The 23,051-nt window shown below is 46.2% G+C and overlaps 1 protein-coding gene across 1 annotated transcript in view; it reads right to left on the reverse strand.

Moving 5' to 3' along the window:
- Positions 1–23,051, reverse strand: part of GNAI2 (G protein subunit alpha i2) — a 124,329-nt gene that overhangs the window by 23,699 nt on the left and 77,579 nt on the right. Inside the window, exons 3-5 of the mRNA XM_068252941.1 lie at positions 21,109–21,250; positions 15,419–15,579; positions 202–330 (exon numbers count right to left, since the gene is read on the reverse strand). Of these exons, the coding sequence (XP_068109042.1) occupies positions 202–330; positions 15,419–15,579; positions 21,109–21,250 (432 nt within the window). The remainder of the gene's footprint in view (positions 1–201; positions 331–15,418; positions 15,580–21,108; positions 21,251–23,051) is intronic.

The raw sequence follows: 23,051 nt of genomic DNA on the forward strand, positions 1-23,051 counted from the left end.
AAATGTTATTTTTCTTGTTTTAGAGGGGGAAAAAGGGTATTTTTTTTCCTAGTTTCCAACATGCTTCACATACATTACAACTGATGCCAAAATGTTATGAGATGTGGCAAAAACTGCTGCAAATTAGCAGAAACATGTTGCTGAAAGTAGCATTTGCTAATCTCTAAAAAGAGAACCTGTTACCACAAGATTTATACCCACTTGAAGTGCAGGTCTTTGAAGGTGAAATGCGTCTCTACGATTCCTGTGGTTTTCACTCTCGTCCTGAGGACATCCTGCTGTGTCGGGACATAGTCCGACCGGGCGATCCGCTCCAGGTCATTCAGGTAACTGTGGGAGGACACACATGTGTATATTTACTATACAGAAATCCCATAATGGTATACACTATTGCAATATTAGGCATTCAGGCCTTTACCCATCAACCAACACAAACCGCTTAACCATTCTGTAAAGCTGAACCTATAACTTGGAGATTACATTTAATTGGTACCCAAGGAAAACCTTAAGAAAAAAAAATACCTAAGAAGGGGGAAGGCTCTGGATCCTGCAGTGGCTTCCTATGTTCTCCTGGTCCCAACCGTTGCTGTGCACAGACCCCTGGAACGTATCAGACAAGCTATGTTATCGGGGCCCACGCCCCTCTTCATGCACGAGCGCGGCTGTACGATGCCTGCACAGTAAGCCGGAGCCACTCCTCCACGAGCAGCTCCGTGCTACTGTGTAGGCGCGGCCGTACTTGCGTGGGTGGTGCAGGTCCACACTTGTACACGAATAGGAGCGTGGATGCGAACTTCTAGAGAATCCTGGGCAACAGCGTTGGTCTGGAGGAGAATGTGGGAAAACTCTGGAGGATACAGAGACTTCCCTTATCTTAGGTAACTATCTCTTTTTTTATTGTAAACCGCCTCAGGTTATCAAAGCTCATGCACAGATAAAAAGATAATTTAATAGCACAGCAATAACAGTGTTCGAATTAAAATTCTGATCAGAAGCAGAAATCCACCAAGGCAGCTTCTAGGCATTGTGGGCATGGCTGCTGCAGCTGCTCAAATTACATCATTCCTACTGTTTAGACCACAAGGAGGAAGGCACAGGATGAATCTGAGAAGACTGCGGCCTATAGCACAGAGCATGTCGTACACGGCGTGGCTTATGATATGGCTCCTAACTAGGCGCTCTACAAGTAATTTCACATTGGATAATCATGGAGCATATAATCAGAATACAGAGAGCTTAAACCATAAATATGATCAAGATAGAAGATAGCGCATGTGTGTGCTTCTGTCTGACAGCTCCTGCAGATCAGGTCCTAACTTGTTGAGCGTCTCGAGGGTGAACGCACTGCTTCCGAACAAAAGAAACCTCTAGAGGGTCCCTCACTTACCACTCTGCTAATTAATATTAATTTGGCATTGTTAAGTTGTCTAATGAACCACTTATGCAGCTGCTGGCTGAAGTGTACTGACTAAGAGGGGAAAAAAATAGCTTTATAACACTACACAGCTATTTACCACGTTAAGCCCACAGGGAGCCACTGCAAACAAGGCTCCAAGGATGGCTGCTGTAACCGCAAATCAACACAGACTTCTGGTCTCTCTTACTTCTGGTGGAATTATGGGAAAGGAAAGCAAGATGGCTGAACCTTTGTGTGCCTGAGCAAAGGAGTTATGTAGTATGTTTCCATCCTTAATGGGAACCTTTCGGTAAGAGGTATGTGGAGGCTGCTTTCCTTTTAAACAATACCAGTTGCCTGGCAGTCCTGACGATCTTTCTAGTTAGTAACGTCTGAATTACACCAGAAACAAGCATGCAGCTTGTCAGATTTTTGTTAGACACATCTGATCTGCATGCTTGTTCAGGGTCTATGGCTAAACATAATAGAGTTAGAGGATCAGCAGGACAGCCAGTCAACTGCTACTGTTTAATATTATATAACAATTGCCTCTGCCGAGTATCAAGTGTGTGTACAGCAGGCCCAAATGCCCCTCCCGACTGCTAAGCCAGCGAGCCGTCCTGGTGGAGTGATGGCCGATTGTATGCTTCTCCCCTATTTACCCCGCCCATCCCACAAAGCTCCGCCCCTACACAGAACACGTAGCTAACTTATAAGTGAGCAATGCATCTGCACAGCCTTGGCCCTCTAAGGTCGCCTGTGGGATCGGGTACCGATCTCTGTTGGGCAACATTGGTTGAACGGGTGTACAGGCCTTAAAGGTGATGGTCTGAGCAGCATTTATAATTAGGAGAAGAGATGCTACAGACAAGTGTGAAGCTCCTAGGTCCTATTAGACCATGCTGAATCTGTACACTTCAAAAGATGCAAATAAGATATCATCCCTCTTCTCGAGTGGCCAAAGATTTCTGCTAATACTGCATCTGACAGCATTTCCCCTTGTAATGGCCCTGACTAACACGAATCCTGCTACATCTCATGCCGCTGGCAAGCAACAGGCTAAACGCATTCAGTCTCCAATAGCAGAACGGAGAGATTCCGGCAATAATGCTACTGTTGTGTCGGTCGAGTTTCCTGACAGAACAGGAAGTCAACATACCGACCGAGAATCGTACATCTGACAACGTTCTTGGTATGTGCTGGCAAGCAAGCTGTTAAGCGGACTCCAGTAGCGAGTGCTGTTGACTCAGCTTCCTCAGCTTTACTTATTAACAACTCTGTGGAAAACCCTGAAAGAGGGATTCAAGAGAGAAATACCAGGGAAATCCAGCTAGGAGTGCTGGGAGTGTTGAGGCTTCTGCTTCTGCTATTAATACTGATGCTTGTTATATGTCAGAATGTCAGGAAACCTAGGGCCATCCCCTGGTGATATCTGATCCAGTGTTCTTCTCAGAAGATACTTCCTGGCCTTTCTACTGTGAGGTCTGCCTTCCTAATTCCTTGCCAGGGTCAGCATCTCTGGCTCTTCAGAGTCTACTCCTACCAAGTTCTGTTTTTTCAGGACTCCAGGCCTATAAAGCCACATGTCAATTGTCTGGAAGTCCATGGCTGCTCTGGCTATGTCACTGCATGAAACAGGCAGGCAGGGACAGGTGTGATGGCCATGGCAAATCACAGGAAAAGATGGGTACACAGGGTTTAGCCCAGGCATGGGAAAACGTGGCCCTCCAGCTGTTAAGGAACTACAAATCCCACAATGCATTTGCCTTTATGAGTCATGACTGTGGCTGTCAGACTCCTGTAATGCATTGTGGGACTTGTTGCTCCTCAACAGCTGGAGGGCCAAGTTTGCCCATGCCTGGTTTAGCCACTAAGAGGGTTAGCTGAAAATTGTTCCCATCACTTTGACAGGAGATACTATGGTCGCCACTCAGATACAGCAGCATGTCTCCAGCTGTGAGAGAATACCTTTAGAGCATACATGCCAAATCTGGCCCGCAAAGAAGTCAAATTTGGCCCTCAAGTGGTTTCCCCACTTTGCACTGTTTGGCCCACTCTACACCACCAGGGATGCTATACTAGGGCTGAAGTCCTAGATCACCAGGGAAGCCATATGGCGGGGAGGGAGGAGTGGGAAAGCACTAGAAACCAGGGAACTGTATAGGGGGAATCCACTAGACACCAGGGAACTGTATGGGGAGGAGATAGGGTCATTAAAACCAAGCAACTGTTTATGGGTGCGAGGGGAACCACTAGACACCCAGGAACTTTACAGTAGAGGGAGGGAGGGCCACTAGATACCAGCAAACTTTATAAGGGAGGGAGGCGGCCAACAAACATTGAGGTTGGCCTGCAACTTGTTACCAGTGTTCAATTTCAGCCCACTTTGTGTTTGAGTTTGACATCCCTGCTTTAAAGAAAAATAAAAAGCAGTAGAGAGGGACAGCTAAGCCAATCATCAATGGTCAGTGTATGGCAATTCAAGCTTTATAATCATCACCTACCCATAAATATCGCAGCCTCCATATCTCACACTTCAGATTCCCTTTAAATAAATTGCATAGCTTATTCTCTAGCTTGGATGAGTTACAATCCAATGTACCAACAATATTGACCCATCCTTATTATAATACAGATATATAACATACAAATATATCTCTGGCAAACGCCATAGTGCTGTACAGAGATCAGAGAGACATTCACATTAGTCAGTGCACCAGACAAGCTTACGCTCTTATGTCCCCACCACTGCCACACACTAAGATTATCTATTTGTATTCATAGCCGGCCTTTGACCTGAGCGACTGGAGCGGCGGCTTAGGGCGTCTGCTTCCAAGGGGGCGCCTACAGCTGGTTGCCTATGCTGAGGGCACCTACACCTGATTTCCTAAACTGAAGGCACCTATAGCTGGCTAACTTTACTGAGGGAACCAACACCTGGCTACCTATACTGGAGGCACCTACGCCTGGATACCTATGTGGGGAGACCTAAAACTGACTTCCTATACTGGAGGCACCTATGCTTGGCGACCTATATTGAGGGCACCTACATATAAGATCCTATCCTGGGGCACCTTTACCTGGCTACCTACCTATACTGAGTCTGAGGGCATTTTTTTTTGGGGGGGGGCACTGTGGCTATAATGCGTGGTGCAAATTGTCGGTGCTGTGCTATCATTCTAAATGAGGGGGGGGGAGGGGGGATAACTGTCCCACTGATTGTTTTTATTAATATTCCTGAAAGGTTCTAGCCTTCATTTTTTAAGTGTATTCAGGATAATGTACTCTTTCATCCATTTGTGGTTATTAATAGTATTTTTCCTATTATACATATGTGACATGTCACAGAGATCTGAGCATTTTGCGTGATGTGTCACAATGTCAAAAAGGTTGGGAACGACTGTCCTAGGAGATATCTCAGGAGAAAAGGTGAATTGCATATGGGCCTGTGTGTGTGCCTGTGTGTGCGCGCACACACACAGGATGAAGGGGGGGCACAAAAATCAGGTTTCGCTCAGGGCGCTTTGAAACCTAAGGCCAGCCCTGTTTGCATTACATGCAATATAAACAGTGTAACAAAGGCACCAAAGAAAGGGTCAAATATTTGAAGATCCTTTAAAAAGGGAGGTAGTGGTGGACTTCTTTCCCACAGTAGACTAGCACAAGTCAATTAATCAGCAAAAAAAAAACCCTCTATATTCACAACTCCAACCTTTTGCAATGCATTTCTTGGGTCTATGCCCGCTTCATCAGGCTATACAGGGAGCAACTGCTGATTAGCTGTAGCCAGTTTAAGTGCTTATCGACTTGTGCGAGTCTACTGTGGGATGCAAGTCCACCACTACCTCCCTTTTTAACCCTTCCGGGACCGGCTGCCTACCCCCTCCCCTTAAGGACCAGGCGTTTTACATTGGGGGGGGGGGCACATTGTGGAGGGTCCGGCAGCCTGGTATGCTGTGTGGCTAGCTTTGCTGCGTGTCCCCCCTTGTAGCCAGATGTCCCCCCTTTAGCTAGCAGCCTTTCACTTCCCAGGTTCCAGCGCTGAGCCCCTGTGGACCCCTCCGCTCCGGCCGGCTTCTCCTCTGCTACTGCTGATCAGTTCTGGGTCGCGGGTTGAAGAAGTCAACAAGCTGGGACCCGACACAGACGTCAGAGTGAGCGGGGATGCCGGCCAGAGTGAAGGGGAGCGCTGATCATCGGGGGAACGGCAGGAAGGTTAGTGGATCCTCTTCTTTCCCCCCTACCACCGCAGCTCTTGCAGTGATCACTACGGTCCACCGGTGATCGTAGTGATCAGAAGCCATACACGATGGCTTCTGATCACTGAGGGGAGATGTCAACTGTCATATGACAGCTTAATCTCCCCTCTCCGGTGCGCACGATCGCGGCGGGACACTTCGTTTTGGCAGACGTTGAATCTACGTCCAGTCAGAGCAGCAGCACCACCTGCTGGACGTAGATTCAAACTAGGTCGATCCCCATTAGGTTAAAGGAATCTCAGCAGCTCCTCGCTTCAAATAGCTGAAAGGGCTGCCATGTTTCAGAATTTCAACCCCCTGCTACTTTTCCACTGCCATTATCCGGGTTAGGTGTGAAATGCTTCAAGTGTGACTAATGTTTTCTGTTTGAAGTACAATGGGGAACACTCTGGGTTTGTTTATCTAAGTCAAATGAGGTGATTTCTTATCTGCCTTCCATCATCTGTTACTCTGCATCCACAAGTCCTTTCAAGGACAGAAGAGGTGCATATTTTAAAAAGATGAGGTAAAATGAATTTTTTTTTTTTTAATAATAAACCACATTTTTAGAATGCATTTTGTATTTGCTATAGAGCTGCCCTGGGTGTTAAAAATGATGCTCGGTTCACTTTAAACGGCTTTTAAATATTTTACTCTATATTGACGCATCTGTTATACTGTTTATAGTGCATTCTAAGTCCACCCTTTGTGGAGGGGTGATACCCCATCTTCCTTTTCCTGTCTACAGAGAGTGACTTTTAACCCGAGTGGGGTTGGGTTTAATCTCCCCACCTGCAATTACAGTGGTTGCCTTAGTGGTAACCCACCTTTGTGAGTATCACTATTATTTCAATATTGTTTTGGACATCTAACACACTACACTATCAAGGGCTCTGGATCTTTTCCCTTTATTTGTATTACATATTCACATACAGAGAATAGTCAGTGGAATGACGCTGCGGCTGGATTGCAATTCAGATTCACAGTTCCTCTATTGTTATATTTATAGGTGTAATTGTATTGTCGTCAGTCATAAAGATTTATGGAAGGAGTAATTACTCCAGCACACAGGTAAATCTCCGCCTGAGCATAAACCATTTATAATAAAAGGGCTACAGGTGGGTAGAGGCTGCGCCCAGCTGGCAGCTTCTTCCTTTGCATGGCACAAGGGGCGGTGTGGGCAGGAAATTACCCCCGCAGGGAGGGGGGGGGGGGGGGACTTTGCATATTTTTTGTTTTGGAGTCTCCAGAAAACAGAGTTGGATCCCCTTACATGGAGCTGTCAGTATCCATCACCGCATGCAAAGTGCGCTTTGCATAATTCCCATGTACCATTAACCACTCATCTCCTGCAGAAAGCATTGCATCACATCAGGCAAATTGAGGCTGGAAACTCTGAAGGGGGGAGAAAGGTGCTCTCACTGCTCATCACACAAAGAACATCTTAAAGAGGAACTGTAGTGAAAATAACAATGAATAAAATTGCTTACTGTTTACAATATTCATTTATAGAGGATTTTACACACAGGTGGTGACATCTTTAGTTCTGCCAAGTGATCTGTACAGAATGTTTGTTACTAAGAGTTCTATGCACAGATGGGAGATACTGCTTGCTTAGCAGTTGGAAAAAGCAGTTATTTCCCACAATGCAATATGGTTCACACATGGCCAGATTTACCATCAGGCACTGTAGGCACGTGCCTACAGGCGCCTGATGATGGAAAGGCGGCTCACTCCCCTTTACCCAAGTCCCTCCCTCCCTCCTTCCCTATGCAGAGTCTTGATGAGAGTATAAATGAGAGGTTACTCACCCTGCTCACTGCAATCCACTGATGAGATCTCTCTTCAGTCAAGGGAACCTCTAGCTACTTAATACTGAGGTTCCTATAGCTACCTAATACTTGGAGGCAACTCTACCTACTTAATATTGAGGGTACTTCTGGCTACCTAATACTAAGGGGCACCTGTAGCTAGAAGGAAAAATGACAGCTAACGTAGTTGCAGTGCAGTTTGGCGGGGTTTTGTAGCTTCATGGAGGGCATAATCTATGGTGCCAGGACATTTGTGCCTATAGGCTCCTGTGATGTAAATCCAGGCCTGGGTTCACAGACAGCAAACTGTCAGGACCATGGGCATGACACCACACTGTGGGAGGGGTTTCACCAGAATATCAGCCGTACATATGACCCTGATGATCTATTTGAGAAAACGTAAAGATGTCTCATGGGAAAGGGGGTATCAGCTAGTGGTAGGAATGAAGTTCACTCCTGGGTTACAGTTCCTCATTACAGCAATCCTGCGACTTTGTTAAAAGGAAAAAGTTACTCACCTCTGTAGAGGGAAGCCTCTGTGCCCTCCCCCTACACCAGGCATGGGCAAACTTGGCCCTCCAGCTTTTAAGGAACTACTAATCCCACAACAGCTGGAGGGCCGAGTTTGCCCATGCCTGCCCTACACCCTTCTCAGGACCATCCTTCTCTGGACTCTCCGGAGAAGCAGAGCTACTGCACAGGTGCAAGACTCATGCGTCTCTCGCGTCAACAAGCCCTTGTCACCCGATCCCAGTGCCGAAACTGTGGAGGGAGGACACCTCTGGGTTATTCAGAGTCTTCCCTCTACTTAGGCGAGTATATAACATTTCCCATTTTTGAAGGTCACAAGTATCCTTTAAAGGGAACCTTAACAGAGGGATATGAATGTTTCCTTTTAAAAACAATACCAGTTGCCTGGCAGTCCTGCTGATCTTATTGGCTGCAGTAGTGGCTGAATCACACACCTGAAACAAGCATGCAGCTAATCCAGTGTGACTTCAGTCAGAGCACCTGATCTGCATGCTTGTTGAGGGGCTGTGGCTGAAAGTATTAGAGACACAGTCAGGCAACTGGTATAATTTTAAAAGGAAAAATTCATATCCTTCTCAGTTTAGGTTCCCTTTAAAGGAAAGGTCCAAGGTGTCCAAAAAACAACAATCCACTTACCTGGGGCTTCTTGCAGCCCCTGGCAGGCGTCCTGTGCCCTCGCCGCAGTTTCACTGGCTCCCGGTCCCCTCGGGTACAGATGCCGACCTTGCCAGGTCGGCATCTTCCTGCGCTTCAGCGTGCCGCTCACGGAGCCACACTGATGTCATCTGGTATGTACTGTGCAGGCGCAGAACTACTGCAGTTCGGATGATGTCAGTAAGTAGATTTTTTTCCCAGCTACTTGGATGCATCCTTTAAAAGGCAAACGTCATGGCAAAAATACATTTTTAGCGCCAAATTTTCCATCCAAAAATAAAAGAACTTTAAGGCCCCCTTTGCTTCATTGTAGTTAGTGTCGGAAGTTCCCATTAATAAAACACATTTGCTGCTACTATTATTAGAAGAGTTCTCCATTTATAAAAATGGATGCCTTAAAGAGAACCCTAGGTGGGTTTTGAGAATACCATTAGGACACACAGGCTGGTTCTGCATACAATGACCAGCCTCTGTTACTATACTGTACCCCCCCAGGCCCCCCCCCCCCCTCCTGCGCTCTGCTGTCCCCCATAAATCAAACCGGCGAGCTAGCGACATGCAGCGTGTCGCTAGCAGGCTGTTTACCTCTGAGTGTGTCACCGCCGCTTCTCCTCCACCTCTATAGTGCCGCTCCCCACCTGTGTCCCTTCCCACCAATCAGCCCAGAGGGAAGGGATGCAGGCGGGGAGCTGCGATATAGAAGAGGCGGGGGAGTGACAGTGACAGACACTCTGAGGTATACAGCCTTCTAGTGACACGCTGCATGTCGCTAGCACGGCAGTTTGATTTATGGGGGACAGCAGAGCGCAGGGGGGGGGGGGGGGGGCCTGGGGGGGACAGTATAGTAACAGAGGCTGGTCATTGTATGCAGAACCAGCGTTTGTGTCCTAATGGCATTCTTAAAACCCACCTTGGGTCTCTTTAATGTGTGTGGTGATATACTGGGGTGCTGATAAGGATAATACAGGAACATATTTCTTAAATTTTTCTGACTGTGATGTCGGCTACAGCCATTCTGGCTTTGGGGGAAACAGTGTTTGCTGTATGACAATAAAGGTCTTTGCATTTGACTTTTGCATTTGAGGGAGGACAATAGACAATCTCGGAGGTGATTGTCTGTGTGTTTACAGGCAATTACAGGCAAACTGCTACCTGTAACCAAAATGCAATCTTTTGATGTATGGACTAGACCTGTCAAACTGTAGACGTCTGCCTGTGGGAATTGGATTTTGACTGAACACAGGATTGCTTTGAAGTCTTCTAGGTGTGACAGGAAAAGCCTTGAAATTCGCATATGACAAGGGTTCTGTGATGTCACAATCTAGGAGATTGCATTAGTTACTCGGGGCTGGACATTAAATGCCCCAGGGGACACTTCGGGCTATTTAAGTTGGTCCAGGACAGTCACAGGGATCTTCTCCTGGAGATAGCACATAGCTAGGGATGATCTCGACTCCTGGTCGAAAAACGGCGTTCTCCCGTCAAACAACGTTCTAACCTACGCTGGTAACGTTCTTTTCCCCCCCGGTTATTTTACGCAACTGTCCTTGTGTGTAACTTTGGTTTATAACTCTGTAATGTTTATTTTTTTTGTAATCTTTTGTATATATTATTTTCTGCATTGTTCCACTTTTTTCCTGGAATATTAAGTTGTTATTTAATAGGCTTGACTTCTGCTGTACTAAACTAACACTCATAGCCTAGAAGAGACTGAAGTGCAACTGTGTATAAGTCCATGCCTAAGTGTATGTTTGAGCAACCCTACCGTATGAGATTGTGATTGCATTGTGTGTGGGTCGTTTGTCATACGTTGGCCTAAAGCGCACAGCTGACCCAACGTACGAAAACGCCAGTGCGAGTAGCTCGACAGCAGAGTGGCTAACAGTATCATTCGGAACGACTGTTAGTGGTTTTGCTTCACTACAGTGTAAGATTGCAATTGTGCGTGTGTGGCGTTCCCGTATTCAGCCTAAGCGCAAAGCTGACCCGAATACGAAAACGCGGGTTGCATGAGCACTCGACCGCAGAGTGGACGTTTCTAGCAACAGCTAGTGGTGGCAGTAAGGAGCGTTTGAGGGGTCCCAGCCTTGTCTGTAGCTTGAATACGGCTGTTCCCCGCTTGATCTGGTCAAACCCGCAGTCGGGAACCGTATACGCAGGCGTGCCGCGGGCCGGTTCCTGACAATGTGCATATATTTTTTAATTTATTTTAATTTAGAAAAGAAGTCCTGAATGGTGTAATTCATGGCTTAACAGCAAGAGTCACACAGTTCCACTTCTTTGCAAGCTGAATCTGCTTCGTGCTACTGAGCAGGGGCAGCCGTAGTCATGCAGGTGCAGTAGGAAAACGCTCGTGCACGGCTGCAAACTAAAGCCTCATCTACACGGCACAATTTTCCATCAGATAGACGGATTTATTAGATAGATCTAATAAGAAATTGCATTGTGTGTAGACGTCCAAATTGTTTCAGATCAATTCTGTGATAGATTTTGCTTTGATAAGTACCGAAAATCTATTGCAAAATCTAACGCAATCTGATTGAACCGGTTGTAAATTATTTAATAGATCTGATCTGATGGAAAATTGTACCGTGTACATGAGGCTTTAAAGAGGGTCCCGGCCAGTGGCGGTGGGGGTCGAAGAGGTTTCCCACTTTTTAGGCAAGTATCCAACTTTTTTTTTTTTTTTAAAGCTCGGGTTTGTTTTAAAGAGAACCTGAGGTGTCGACAAATGTCAAAAAGTAAACAATTTAACTAAGGAGAAGCTTCCCAAACTGTCCTCTGCTGCTGCCCGGGACCCTCCTTAAGTATGCGGGGCAGTGCTCCTCTTCTGACAAGAGGTGCCGCATGGGTGCCGCATAGCTGGGCCTGTGCTGTAGCACTCATCTGAAAGCGGCTCAGTCTTCCTGCACAGCCAAGGCCATACACTCACGAGGTCAAAGCATGGCCTGAAGTTCTTACTGACAAGCCTTTGTTGGTAAACTTCAGGGGTTGAAACTTAGCGACGGGGAACGGCATGGGAAGCCTCTATACGATCCAGAGGTTTCCCTCTTCTTAAGTATTTATTTTTCTACCGAGGTTTGCCTCGCGTACACTCTAAAGAACTGGTGGATTGGCACGGTGGATTTTTTTCATAGAAACATCGCAACTGGTTTTGATATAAAGCACTGATTAGATTAAATACGTTTTTATTTATACGAATGATCTTGCTGAAAATTTTAATCGTTTGCTATCAGAGGCAGAGCATCGGTACTGAAGTCAGGCAACTGGTGTTCTTTATTAGAGAATGAAGAGGACAGCCTCCATATTCACTCACTTCAGGTCAAAGGCCGGATTTATACGTTATGTGCCCCTAGGCCATGTATGTCGCGATTCCCCTTCCATGTGCAGCAACGCTCCTCCCACTCCTTGTGCAGCCCACTCTTCATTGTCTCATCCATATACTGCAGCTACCTCCCATTCCATGGGCAACGCGCGGGCAGACTACGCCTGCGCCGACTGGCTAAAGTTAATGGAGCATCTACCGGACCATCCAGGAGTCAGAGGACAGCGGCGAGGGAGCGATCTGCGTGGAGGGAGCTGGAAAAAGCCCCAGATATGTATAAAACATTTCAATCCTTTTGTCTCAGGTACACTTTAAGCTGTTTATGATGATGGAGTGATGTTGCAGATGCTGGGAATCCTGGGAAATAGAATTTTCTGCTTCTGCTATATCTCTTCCACTTCCCAGCATTGTGGAAAGCATAATAAGGGGTTAAAGGCACAAGTGTTGGTAAACAGAAAGCTGCCTGGCTGATTTGCATTCAGAAACATGTCACATGCAAATAGTTATTCCAACACCCAAACCCACGTCCCCTTCCGCTCGCCACACTCCTACCTCTGCGCAATCCCAGGACTTTTGGTTTCCCAGAATAGTTTATTTTACAATAAAATAGGATAACCTGCGTTCGAAACGCCTTTCTCTGCTACAAATACAGACTCCTGGGAGAGACTGAGGGCTGGTGCACACCAAGAGCGCTTCTGATCGCTTTTAAAAACGCTAGCGCTTTGAAAAGCACTTGGCTAATGTATTTGAATGGGATGGATCACACCAGAGCGATGCGTGGGTCCCGCAGCATTTCTCAGGCGATTCAGCCTCAATGTTAAGTACAGGAAAATGGAAAATCACGATCAAATAAAAGCGCTAGATCAGAGCTATTTTCCAAGCGTTTTTGTTACAAAACCAGTACACTAGTAGCTGTACTGTACCAAAATTAAAATGCTACACAAAAACGCTCCAAAAATCGCTACTTATCAATAGAAAATCGCAAGGCACATGCCTAGAATCGCTTAGAAAAAAAAATCCCTTCTAAAAGCGTTTGCGATTAAGCTAGCACTTTTAGGTTTGCACTGGCTCTAACATACAAATTGCTATGACTAAACATCTCTCCTTGGCTAACTATTACATCTAGCACAGGAACTTTACAACTGGCATACACATTAGTGACCAGGGGCTTGATTCACAAAGCGGTGCAAAGTGTTTGCACGCCTGTGAAAAGCCCTTTATCACGCCTAAACTCAGTTTAGGCGTGATAAGAAGAAACTCGCGCGAATTTTCCGCACGCAAAGTTTTCCGCGCGCAGCACTCGGCGCTTCGCGCGAAGCTCCCATTAAGCCCTATGGGACTTGGCGCGCGCGTACGCGCGGTAGCTTCGCGCGAAGAGCAGCACAAATCGGTGATAACTCAGTGGTGCAAAGGTTATCACGCCTAAAGTCTTTTAGGCGTGATAACTGAGTTATCACCGCTTTGTGAATCAAGGCCCAAGTCTGATAAGAAACATCTTATTTGACCTCTAAATTTCTCAGATCGGTAGAGCATCCCTATTATTTACTGGATGGGGGCTCCACCTCACAAGTTTAAGGATCTACTCCTTAAAGGACAACAGTAGTAAAAGGCATATGGAGGCTACCGTTTCTTTCCTAGTAAACAATACCAGTTGCCCGGCAGTCCTGCTGACCCAGTATCAGTAGTGTCTGAATCACACACCTGTAACAAGCATGCAGCTAATCTTGCCAGATTTAGGTCAGAAACATCTTATGTGCACACTGGTTCAGGGTCTATCGCTTAAAGTATTAGAAGCAGGGGATCTGCAAGACAGCCAGGCAATTTGCATTGTTTAACCACTTTGCATCCAGCCCTTTTTTCCCACTTATGGACCAGAGCAGTTTTGATAGTTTAGCTATGTCCTTATTCAATCAGAAATAACTTCATCCCTACTTACGACACAGAAATGAAATATCTATTGTTTTTTTCAAGACAAACTAGGCTTTCATTGTATGCCATTTTTTCCCATTAACAATGTTGTTTCTATGAATTTTAATGGGAAAACTAGGACAAAAAAAAAACAAGAGGAAAAAAAAAACATTTCTCAGTTTTACCAATTCCAGTTTAAAAATAAAAAGTGCTACTGTAGATTAAAAACACACATTTTGTTTGGCTATTCTTACTGCTTATCACAAAACTTAGATTATGTTCCTGTCACAATTTATGGTGTAGATATTTGATTCTGAAATAATGCTATAGAGTGTATTTTTCACTATGAAAATAAAAAGTATTTTTAATGGTAAAAATCAATCTCATTAGCTCAGGAAACATATATTCCCGTTCACCAATTAGTGCCGCATCAGATAGTGCCAGAAATGCGCACAGGAGCAAGCCCAATCCTGCACAGCACTGCTTCAGCTACAAGACGTATATCTACCGATTTGTGGCTTAGATGAAGTCACAGAGGATGTAGATATACTGTAGTGGTGGATAAAATGGTGTATAAAGTGGTTAAAGAGACACTGAAGCGAAAAAAATATATGATATAATGAATTGGTTGTGTACTATGAATAATTACTAGAAGATTAGCTGCAGAAAATATTCTCATATTTTTATTTTCAGGTATATAGTGTTTTTCTAACATAGCATCATTCTCTAATATGTGCAGATTACACAACACTCAGCATTCAAAATGATTCTTTCAGAGCAGTCTGTGAACTAATGACCTCTCCTCTGGCAGATAAAAAGATATTTGTTTACTTACAGTTGAGATAATAAAAGTCAGATAACATCCCTCTCCACTACTTTGAAAGTCGTAGAGCTTAATGGCTTTTTTGCATAGAGATAACTGGAGTTTCTTAACTCTTCCTGTACTGGAAACAATTAGACTGATATATCTGATCTTAATGTTTTATTTCTTAGCTGTACTACACATACAAATCATAATATCATAAAAATGTTTTGCGTCAGTGTCTCTTTAAAAAGGAAATAAATATGGCAGGCTCCATATCCCTCTCACTTCAGTTGTCTTTTAATGTCTATCATACCACAGGGTACCATCAGAGGTCTTGTGGAGACCAGGCCTTGATGGCTCAGATGTCTCAAGGTAGTAATCGTAGAAGTTAGAAAAACCACCATACAGGAAAGCGCGACAGTATTGAAGGGGTAAGGCAACATAACCAAGGAAAATGAATAAGAATGGCTTTTCAGGCTGTGATGTCACTAATCGTTTCATTATAAATTGGAAGACCTTGCCTTCAAACAAAAGACAATGATACAGCAGGGAACACGAAATACGACAGTTGGGGCCCATCTCCACTAGCTGCGAGTTGCAGCCGTTTTCTGCACGCGATTTCGGATACAGAATCACAACCTATTAAAAATAAATAGGCTGCATCCGCATCCATTAGCCCAGTAAACCTATTATAACCCAATACTTGCCCAACCCTGAATGCAAACGCACATATACTGGCCAGGTACTCACTATGCTGCAGAGTCGTTCAGCTGGTACTCCCGGGAGCGGTTGAAGCAGGCCTGTACTCCCTGATCTGCCCACAGCCTGCGAATCACTCCAGCCAGGTCATCAGGCAGTATCCCCTGCTCCTCTGCCGTGCAGGCCAGTGCGAAGAGCTGCCGCGCATCATCCTGACAGGAGAGAATAATGACAAAGGCACCATATGAGGAAACAGCAGACTCGTGAGGGAGACAGTGATGTACAATTCACATTACAGCAACAAAGATGCCTGCGCATTATCTGATGTACAGTTCTGTTGCTCATCAGAGCTGCAGAACTGTAACAAGACAGGTCTTCTTCACCAGACCCCTGCAATGTGCTCCAGCCAATCATCTCAAGATTAAGAGTGCCTATACATTACTTGACATTGTAGCCCAAACGACCTTATATTGAATCAGAAGATACATTGTGCAAAAACATGGCTGCCTGAGCCAACTTTTCATTGTTTTCGGCCACAATTGGTCACAGAAATTGATCAGGAATGACAGGAAAAAAAGGTCTTACCTCTCCGCTGGTGTGACTCCTGGCCTTCTCCCATTTACGCCATCACCCTGAGCGACCGTTCACATGACATTGGCGCATGTCTGACATCACTATACATGCAGAGTTCTGGTACCAGCACTCTCGGTGACGCTAAACACTGCAGGAGGTCAGCAACTGCACCAGTGGCGAGCTGAGACTTTGGCGGCAGGGCGGTTTCTATTGCCTGGTACATACCGTGCAATTTCCCATCAGATACTGTAGACGGGTTTAATCGATTATTTCTGACGTCCGATCCTTTTTCTGATTGATTTTTTTATACAAGTGATCGGAAAATCAATCAGAAAATCGATCGGAAATCAGATTAGACCTGTCGGAAATAATAGATTTGACCCATCTAATACTTGCATGGTGTGTACCAGGCATAATAGATTTAATGCTGAAATCTATTGGAAATCGTTGTGCAGTGTGTGGCCAGGAAAAAGATTCCTCTCTGATCAGATTAGAGGTATCTATCTAATGATCGATCTGCCCAAGATCTGTCAAGTGATGTATGGCCACATTAACATTTCACTGAATTTCTCATGAGCAAAAATGCCAGGAAGAATTCTGATTACAATATTTTAGGAACATTTTTTTGAAAAAGATGTTGATGTTACCATAGGAACCAGTCAGTAGCAAATCAGCTCTCATTTCTCACTTACCAAATTTATGAAACTTGAATGCTGACTGGTTGCTAAGGGCAACTTGTCACTTTTCCTTCAAAGATCACAAATCAGCCCTGAAACGCTTTTGGCAGTTTATGAAGTCATTTTGGCAATTTCCCAACATAATTACAACAGAGGCCAAAGCAGCTGAGAAAAATCTGCTGGAAATTCCTTATTGCCGTGTTCTGGTAGTTTGTGAAGACAAATGCTTTATGCAGATCGCGTAGAATTTTTTCTCTTTGACTGAGAAAGATGAAACAACTTAAGGTGTCGTCAGTTGTTTCTGTGGTGGAGATCAGGATTCAAAATGTTAAATCCGATCTCGGGTAGATTGGCTACGGGAGCAGAAAACACGCTCGTGCTCCCTGCGGGGAGGAGTTTAATGAGGACGCAGCTTAACGAGGGCAGCGACTCCCAGGACCTGTGCTTAATTAGATTATACAGGCCCCGATGACTGCGCTTCCACCTGCTAATTATCTCCATGATACGCAGACCGCTTAGACAGGAGCTGACATGTGACGCTCTAGCTGCGGTAAACACGCCGTGTTCTGTGTGTTCAGCATGGAATAAACTTGCCTTAGTAGGACATACAAAATAAAAGTCTTAAGCAATGGTGTGGCATCAAAACACAGCAAATACTCTTTTAGCTGCATAAAACATGAGTCTAATGGAGGAAACCGTTAGGGAAGCCTCTAGATCCTCCAGGCTCCCATGTAATCCTGCAAACCACGACTTCTCGCCTGGACCCTCTTAAAGTGAACCTCCGGACTAAAAATCTACTCAGCAGAACTGAAAAGGCTTGGTGTTTCTTTAACAGTTTCACAGCAGCAGAACTTTGTTTTTCTTACCAAAGCATCATTTTTAGCTGCATTTTTAGTTAAGCTCCACCCATCAAAGAAAAAAAGCCCGGGCTTTTTTTCCCTGATGCTGTGCAGAGCATGATGGGATTTCCTATGTTATTCACGTTGCCTAGCAACTGGGAGAGGTGCTCAGGACACAGGACAGTTGGAACTGTGTCTCATGCTCCCTGTCACCTCCTTTCAACCAAAAAGATGGCCTGTTCTTTTAAAACAGGGTGGGTAAGAGATTAGATTACCTATCTATTTTAATTAACATAACTAATGTAACTTAAAGGGACACTTAAGTCAAAAAAAAAAAAAAAAAGAGTTTTACTCACCTAGGGCTTCCAATAGCCCCCTGCAGCTGTCCGGTACCCTCGCCGTCTCCCTCCGATCCTCCTGGCCCCGCCGGCAGCCACTTCCTGTTTCGGTGACAGGAGCTGACAGGCTGGGGACGCGAGTGATTCTTCGCGTTTCCAGACACATTAGCACCCTCTATGCTGCTATATGGTATATGATATATGCTATAGCAGCATAGATGGCGCTATTGTGGCCAGGAACGCGAAGAATCACTCGCGTCCCCAGCCTGTCAGCTCCTGTCACCGAAACAGGAAGTGGCTGCCGGTGGGGCCAGGAGGATCGGAGGGAGACGGCGAGGGCACCGGACAGCTGCAGGGGGCTGTTGGAAGCCCCAGGTGAGTAAAACTCATTTTTTTTTTGACTTAAGTGTCACTTTAATGACAGTATGTTTGTTTAGGCTGGAGTTCCTCTTTAAAGTGAGTCCGATTTCAGATTTAAAAAATATATATAAATAAATAAATAAATAAATCAGATACTCGCCTAAGGAAAGGGAAGGCTCTGAGTCCTATAGAGCCTACCCGTTCCTCTGCTGGTCCTGTCTTTTTTGCTCTGGCTCCTCCATTAGCAGCCTTCGACTGATGGGTCGGAGACTGCTCTGTGCCGCTGCAAGAGCCCGAGTGCTCCCAAAGACGGGCCACTCTGTATTGCGCATGCGTGAGCGCACTCTCGCACATGTGCAGTACAGAGCGTCCCGAAGATTTCTAAACCCCCCCCCCCCTCCCCTAGCAGCTTCAGACTCACTTTAAAGCTTGCGGGCGTGCTCCCCGTACGTGAACCAGCACGGCTGCACTGTGCAGGATGACTCACGTCTGCGCAGTAGCACAGAACCACTCGCGTGAAATAGCTGAGCCCAATCACCTCAATGCTACTACGCAGGGACGAGCAGCACGATCATGCTCTGTCAACAAGCAATTGTTCATGAAGTGTGGGGGGTTGCGGCACTGGATGGAGAGGTGAAGGGAGGAGCCTATGGATCATGCAGAGGCTTCCTTCCACTGAGGTAAGTATCTAATTCTAAATTGAGCAGCTTTTTTTGCCTACAGGTACACTTTAAAGTGGACCTGAACTCTTGCACAGGACAGAAGGAAAACAGAGAAAAATACACCCTGTATGTATTTAGAGAGTTTACCTTGTCTAATTCCCCTCATCTGTGACTAATCACGGCTGTAAATTTGATCTCTAATCAAGCTAATGTGTAAACACAGGATGTTAACCCTGTGTCTTCTTCCATCAAAAAGCAGGAATTAGACACTGTAGATTTATTGCAGGATTTGTATCAGCTGTAACAAAGACATTTTTTTCTTTAAAGGACTTACGAGGCGAACACACGAAAAAAAGTTAATTACCTTATGGCCATTGCAGTGGTCATAGCTGACTATCCTCGCCTGGCCTGTCACTGTGTGGCCCTCTGTTAGCATTATCCAAGCTGTAGTTCAGGCCCCGACCCTGCCCAGGGTCGCCCTATCAATTTGCGATCAAAATCGCTGCTTTAAAAAAATCCTACGTCTGCGCAGTTCTTAGCCGCTAGTGCGGCTGCGCAGGTTCTCTGGCCTGTCCCCGGCCCGTCCTCGCTCCCTTCACTCAGCTCTGTACGTCATGTGGGCGTGCCCGCACGGCCGCCCACATGACTGATTGAGGGACAAGTCAGCCACGCCCCCTCAGCCGAGACAAGCAGCGCTGAGCGTGGGGAGACGTGACTTGTCCATCAATCAGTCATGTGGGCGGCCGTGCAGGCACGCCCACATGACGTACGGAGCTGAGTGAAGGGAGCGAGGACGGGCCGGGGACAGGCCAGAGAACCTGTGCAGCCGCACTAGCGGCTAAGAACTGCGCAGACGTAGGATTTTTTTAAAGCGGCGATTTTGATCGCAAATTGATAGGGCGACCCTGGGCAGGGTCGGGGCCTGAACTACAGCTTGGATAATGCTAACAGAGGGCCACACAGTGACAGGCCAGGCGCTGATAGTCTGCTATGACCACTGCAATGGCCATAAGGTAATTAACTTTTTTTTGTGTGTTCGCCTCGTAAGTCCTTTAAAGGTTATTATGCTGCTGGGTATCTTTTAGAGCAGAGAGGAAGTTCTGAGTTCAGGTCCGCTTCAAGGTACCTAGATTTTTTTTTACTTTTTTAAAGACTTTAGATTCTATATGAACATGGAATTTAATACCTTACTGAAACTATAACATGGTTGATCAATATCATGATGGAAACATTGATGGAATATATGTCATCCTCGCCGGATGTTTGCATGCTTGATCCCGCTTGGGAGTGTGGGGGGCTGCGGGCGGCGGCAACACACCATTAAGGTTTTGCATAGGTAAGTATTGCTTGCAGCAGCAGCAGTCAGATCAATATTAGACTAGATCTCTGCTGACATTGTGTAATATTTAGCAGTGCAAAGTGGTAGAAAAGGTAAACAATCTCCGGAATACATTCATCATTTAGCTGATCTACCACAAACTGAATAGTGTATAGGCAGTTTTAGTTTCTAAGAGGATAACATTCAGCTCTGGTCTCAGTACCAGCTAATCTGCATCCCGTCTTGTGCTGTAGCAGAAGAGCTTCTAGCCACGGCCAAATGACCCGCCGGCAGCTGGCCATGTGAACGTGCCCATAACTGTCTGTGGCCAACACTGCAGCTACAGTTCAGCCGTTCCCCTGCTCAGTGTGCACTGAACCATTTAGGTAGCAGGCTGATCACAAGCCCTACACCCTGGTAAATGGCAGCTTAGCCACGCCTCCCATCATGGGGACCAGAAATGTAAGCAATGGAGCTAAGAAACAATTATGAAAAATAAAAGGTATTTCTGATAATTTTTAACACATTTAACTCATTAGCAGATTCTCTTTTGAGATCAATGCTCTGCTTTTAACCTCAGAACTCCTTGTGCTGTAAATTCTTGGAATGCTTTGACCTCCCTCTTCTAGCAGAAAATCTAGAATCTGAGAACAGAAGTCCTCCGTTATTGTCTCACACTGCCCCCAGTGACAAGTGGCCATACATACCCAATACAGGAGTACTAATTATTAGCAAGGAAATGTGACAAATAAGAAAAACATTTGCTAAAATAAATTGGCCTGGAGCACTTGCAAGCCTCTTAATAAATTGGCTGAAAAAGAGTTAATACACATATATTGCTTACATTAGTGAGAGGAATCCTCTCCAGGTTGAAATTGTTTGCCCCGTCAGAGCCTTTAAGACTAGTCAAGCATGCTGTAATTTTAAGCCCCCCCCCCCCCCCAATGGATCATATTAATATCACTGCGACTCACCGCTCGAGACGCCTCTCCAAAATCTATCTTCAGGTTACCCATGGCCTTGATGATGGCCATGATGGACTGTATTGTGTTGCTGTAAACCACAGCTCGGTATTGCCGACATTCCTCCTCTGAGTATCCATCTTCATGGATAATTCTGGAAGAATGGAGAATAGAATAAAGCTGAGGGCTGATTTCATACACATTACATGAAGGAACATTCAATGGTAATTGCACACAGCACACAAAAAGCAGCACACAGAACACAGAAGGGTGCAGCGGTGATCATTACTTCAGTAGCTGGAAGCCTATGAATTGTGTGGAGGCTTCCTGGATCCTCGTAGAGCCCACCGTTCCAGTGCAGGGTCTCTGCATCTTCTGGCCATGTTCCCAACCAAGGTCATGTGCATCTGGACTGGCCATGAGCGGACCTTACTAGCGCATGCCCAGTCCAGATGTGGACCTTACTAGTGCATGCCCAGTCCAGATGCAGACCTTACTAGCGCATGCCCAGTCCAGATATGGACCTTACTAGCGCATTCCCAGTCCAGATATGGACCTTACTAGCGCATTCCCAGTCCAGATATGGACCTTACTAGCGCATTCCCAGTCCAGATATGGACCTTACTAGCGCATTCCCAGTCCAGATATGGACCTTACTAGCACATTCCCAGTCCAGATACAGACCTTACTAGCGCATGCCCAGTCCAGGCATGGACCTTATTAGCGCATGCCCAGTCCAGATGCGGACCTTACTAGCGCATGCCCAGTCCTGACACGGACCCTTGAGCATGCCCTGTCCAGACGCGGACCTTACTTGAGCATGCCCAGTCCAGATGCAGACCTTACAAGCGCATGCCCAGCACAGACCTTACTAGCGCATGCCCAGTCCAGACCTTACTAGCGCATGCCCAGTCCAGACCTTACTAGCGCATGCCCAGTCCAGACCTTACTAGCGCATGCCCAGTCCAGACCTTACTAGCGCATGCCCAGTCCAGACCTTACTAGCGCATGCCCAGTCCAGACCTTACTAGCGCATGCCCAGTCCAGACCTTACTAGCGCATGCCCAGTCCAGACCTTACTAGCGCATGCCCAGTCCAGACCTTACTAGCGCATGCCCAGTCCAGACCTTACTAGCGCATGCCCAGTCCAGACCTTACTAGCGCATGCCCAGTCCAGACCTTACTAGCGCATGCCCAGTCCAGACCTTACTAGCGCATGCCCAGTCCAGACCTTACTAGCGCATGCCCAGTCCAGACCTTACTTGCGCATGCCCAGTCCAGACCTTACTAGCGCATGCCCAGTCCAGACCTTACTAACGCATGCCCAGTCCAGACCTTACTAGCGCATGCCCAGTCCAGACCTTACTAGCGCATGCCCAGTCCAGACCTTACTAGCGCATGCCCAGTCCAGACCTTACTAGCGCATGCCCAGTCCAGACCTTAGTAGCGCATGCCCAGTCCAGACCTTAGTAGCGCATGCCCAGTCCAGACCTTAGTAGCGCATGCCCAGTCCAGACCTTAGTAGCGCATGCCCAGTCCAGACCTTAGTAGCGCATGCCCAGTCCAGACCTTAGTAGCGCATGCCCAGTCCAGACCTTAGTAGCGCATGCCCAGTCCAGACCTTAGTAGCGCATGCCCAGTCCAGACCTTAGTAGCGCATGCCCGGTCAAGACACGGACCTTAATAGCGCATGACAAGTCCCAGAAGCGCTCATCCCCAGGACAGAATGCAGACACAAGAAACCTGTTTGACAAATCTGTGTCAAATAGGTAGAGAAGGACCCTGCACTAGGACGGTGGCATGTAGGAGGATCCAGGAAACATAGACCAGCCAGAAGCTTTCCATCACTAAAGAATCAAAAAAAATTGTTTCTCTCCCCTTACGTTTAGGAGGAAAGAGCAGAGAGACATTTATGAGGGATCCTACAACAATGCCTACATCCCAAAGTCTCTGTA

The sequence above is a fragment of the Hyperolius riggenbachi genome, chromosome 9 (genome assembly GCF_040937935.1).
Source record: "Hyperolius riggenbachi isolate aHypRig1 chromosome 9, aHypRig1.pri, whole genome shotgun sequence".
In the NCBI taxonomy this organism is placed as follows: domain Eukaryota; kingdom Metazoa; phylum Chordata; class Amphibia; order Anura; family Hyperoliidae; genus Hyperolius; species Hyperolius riggenbachi.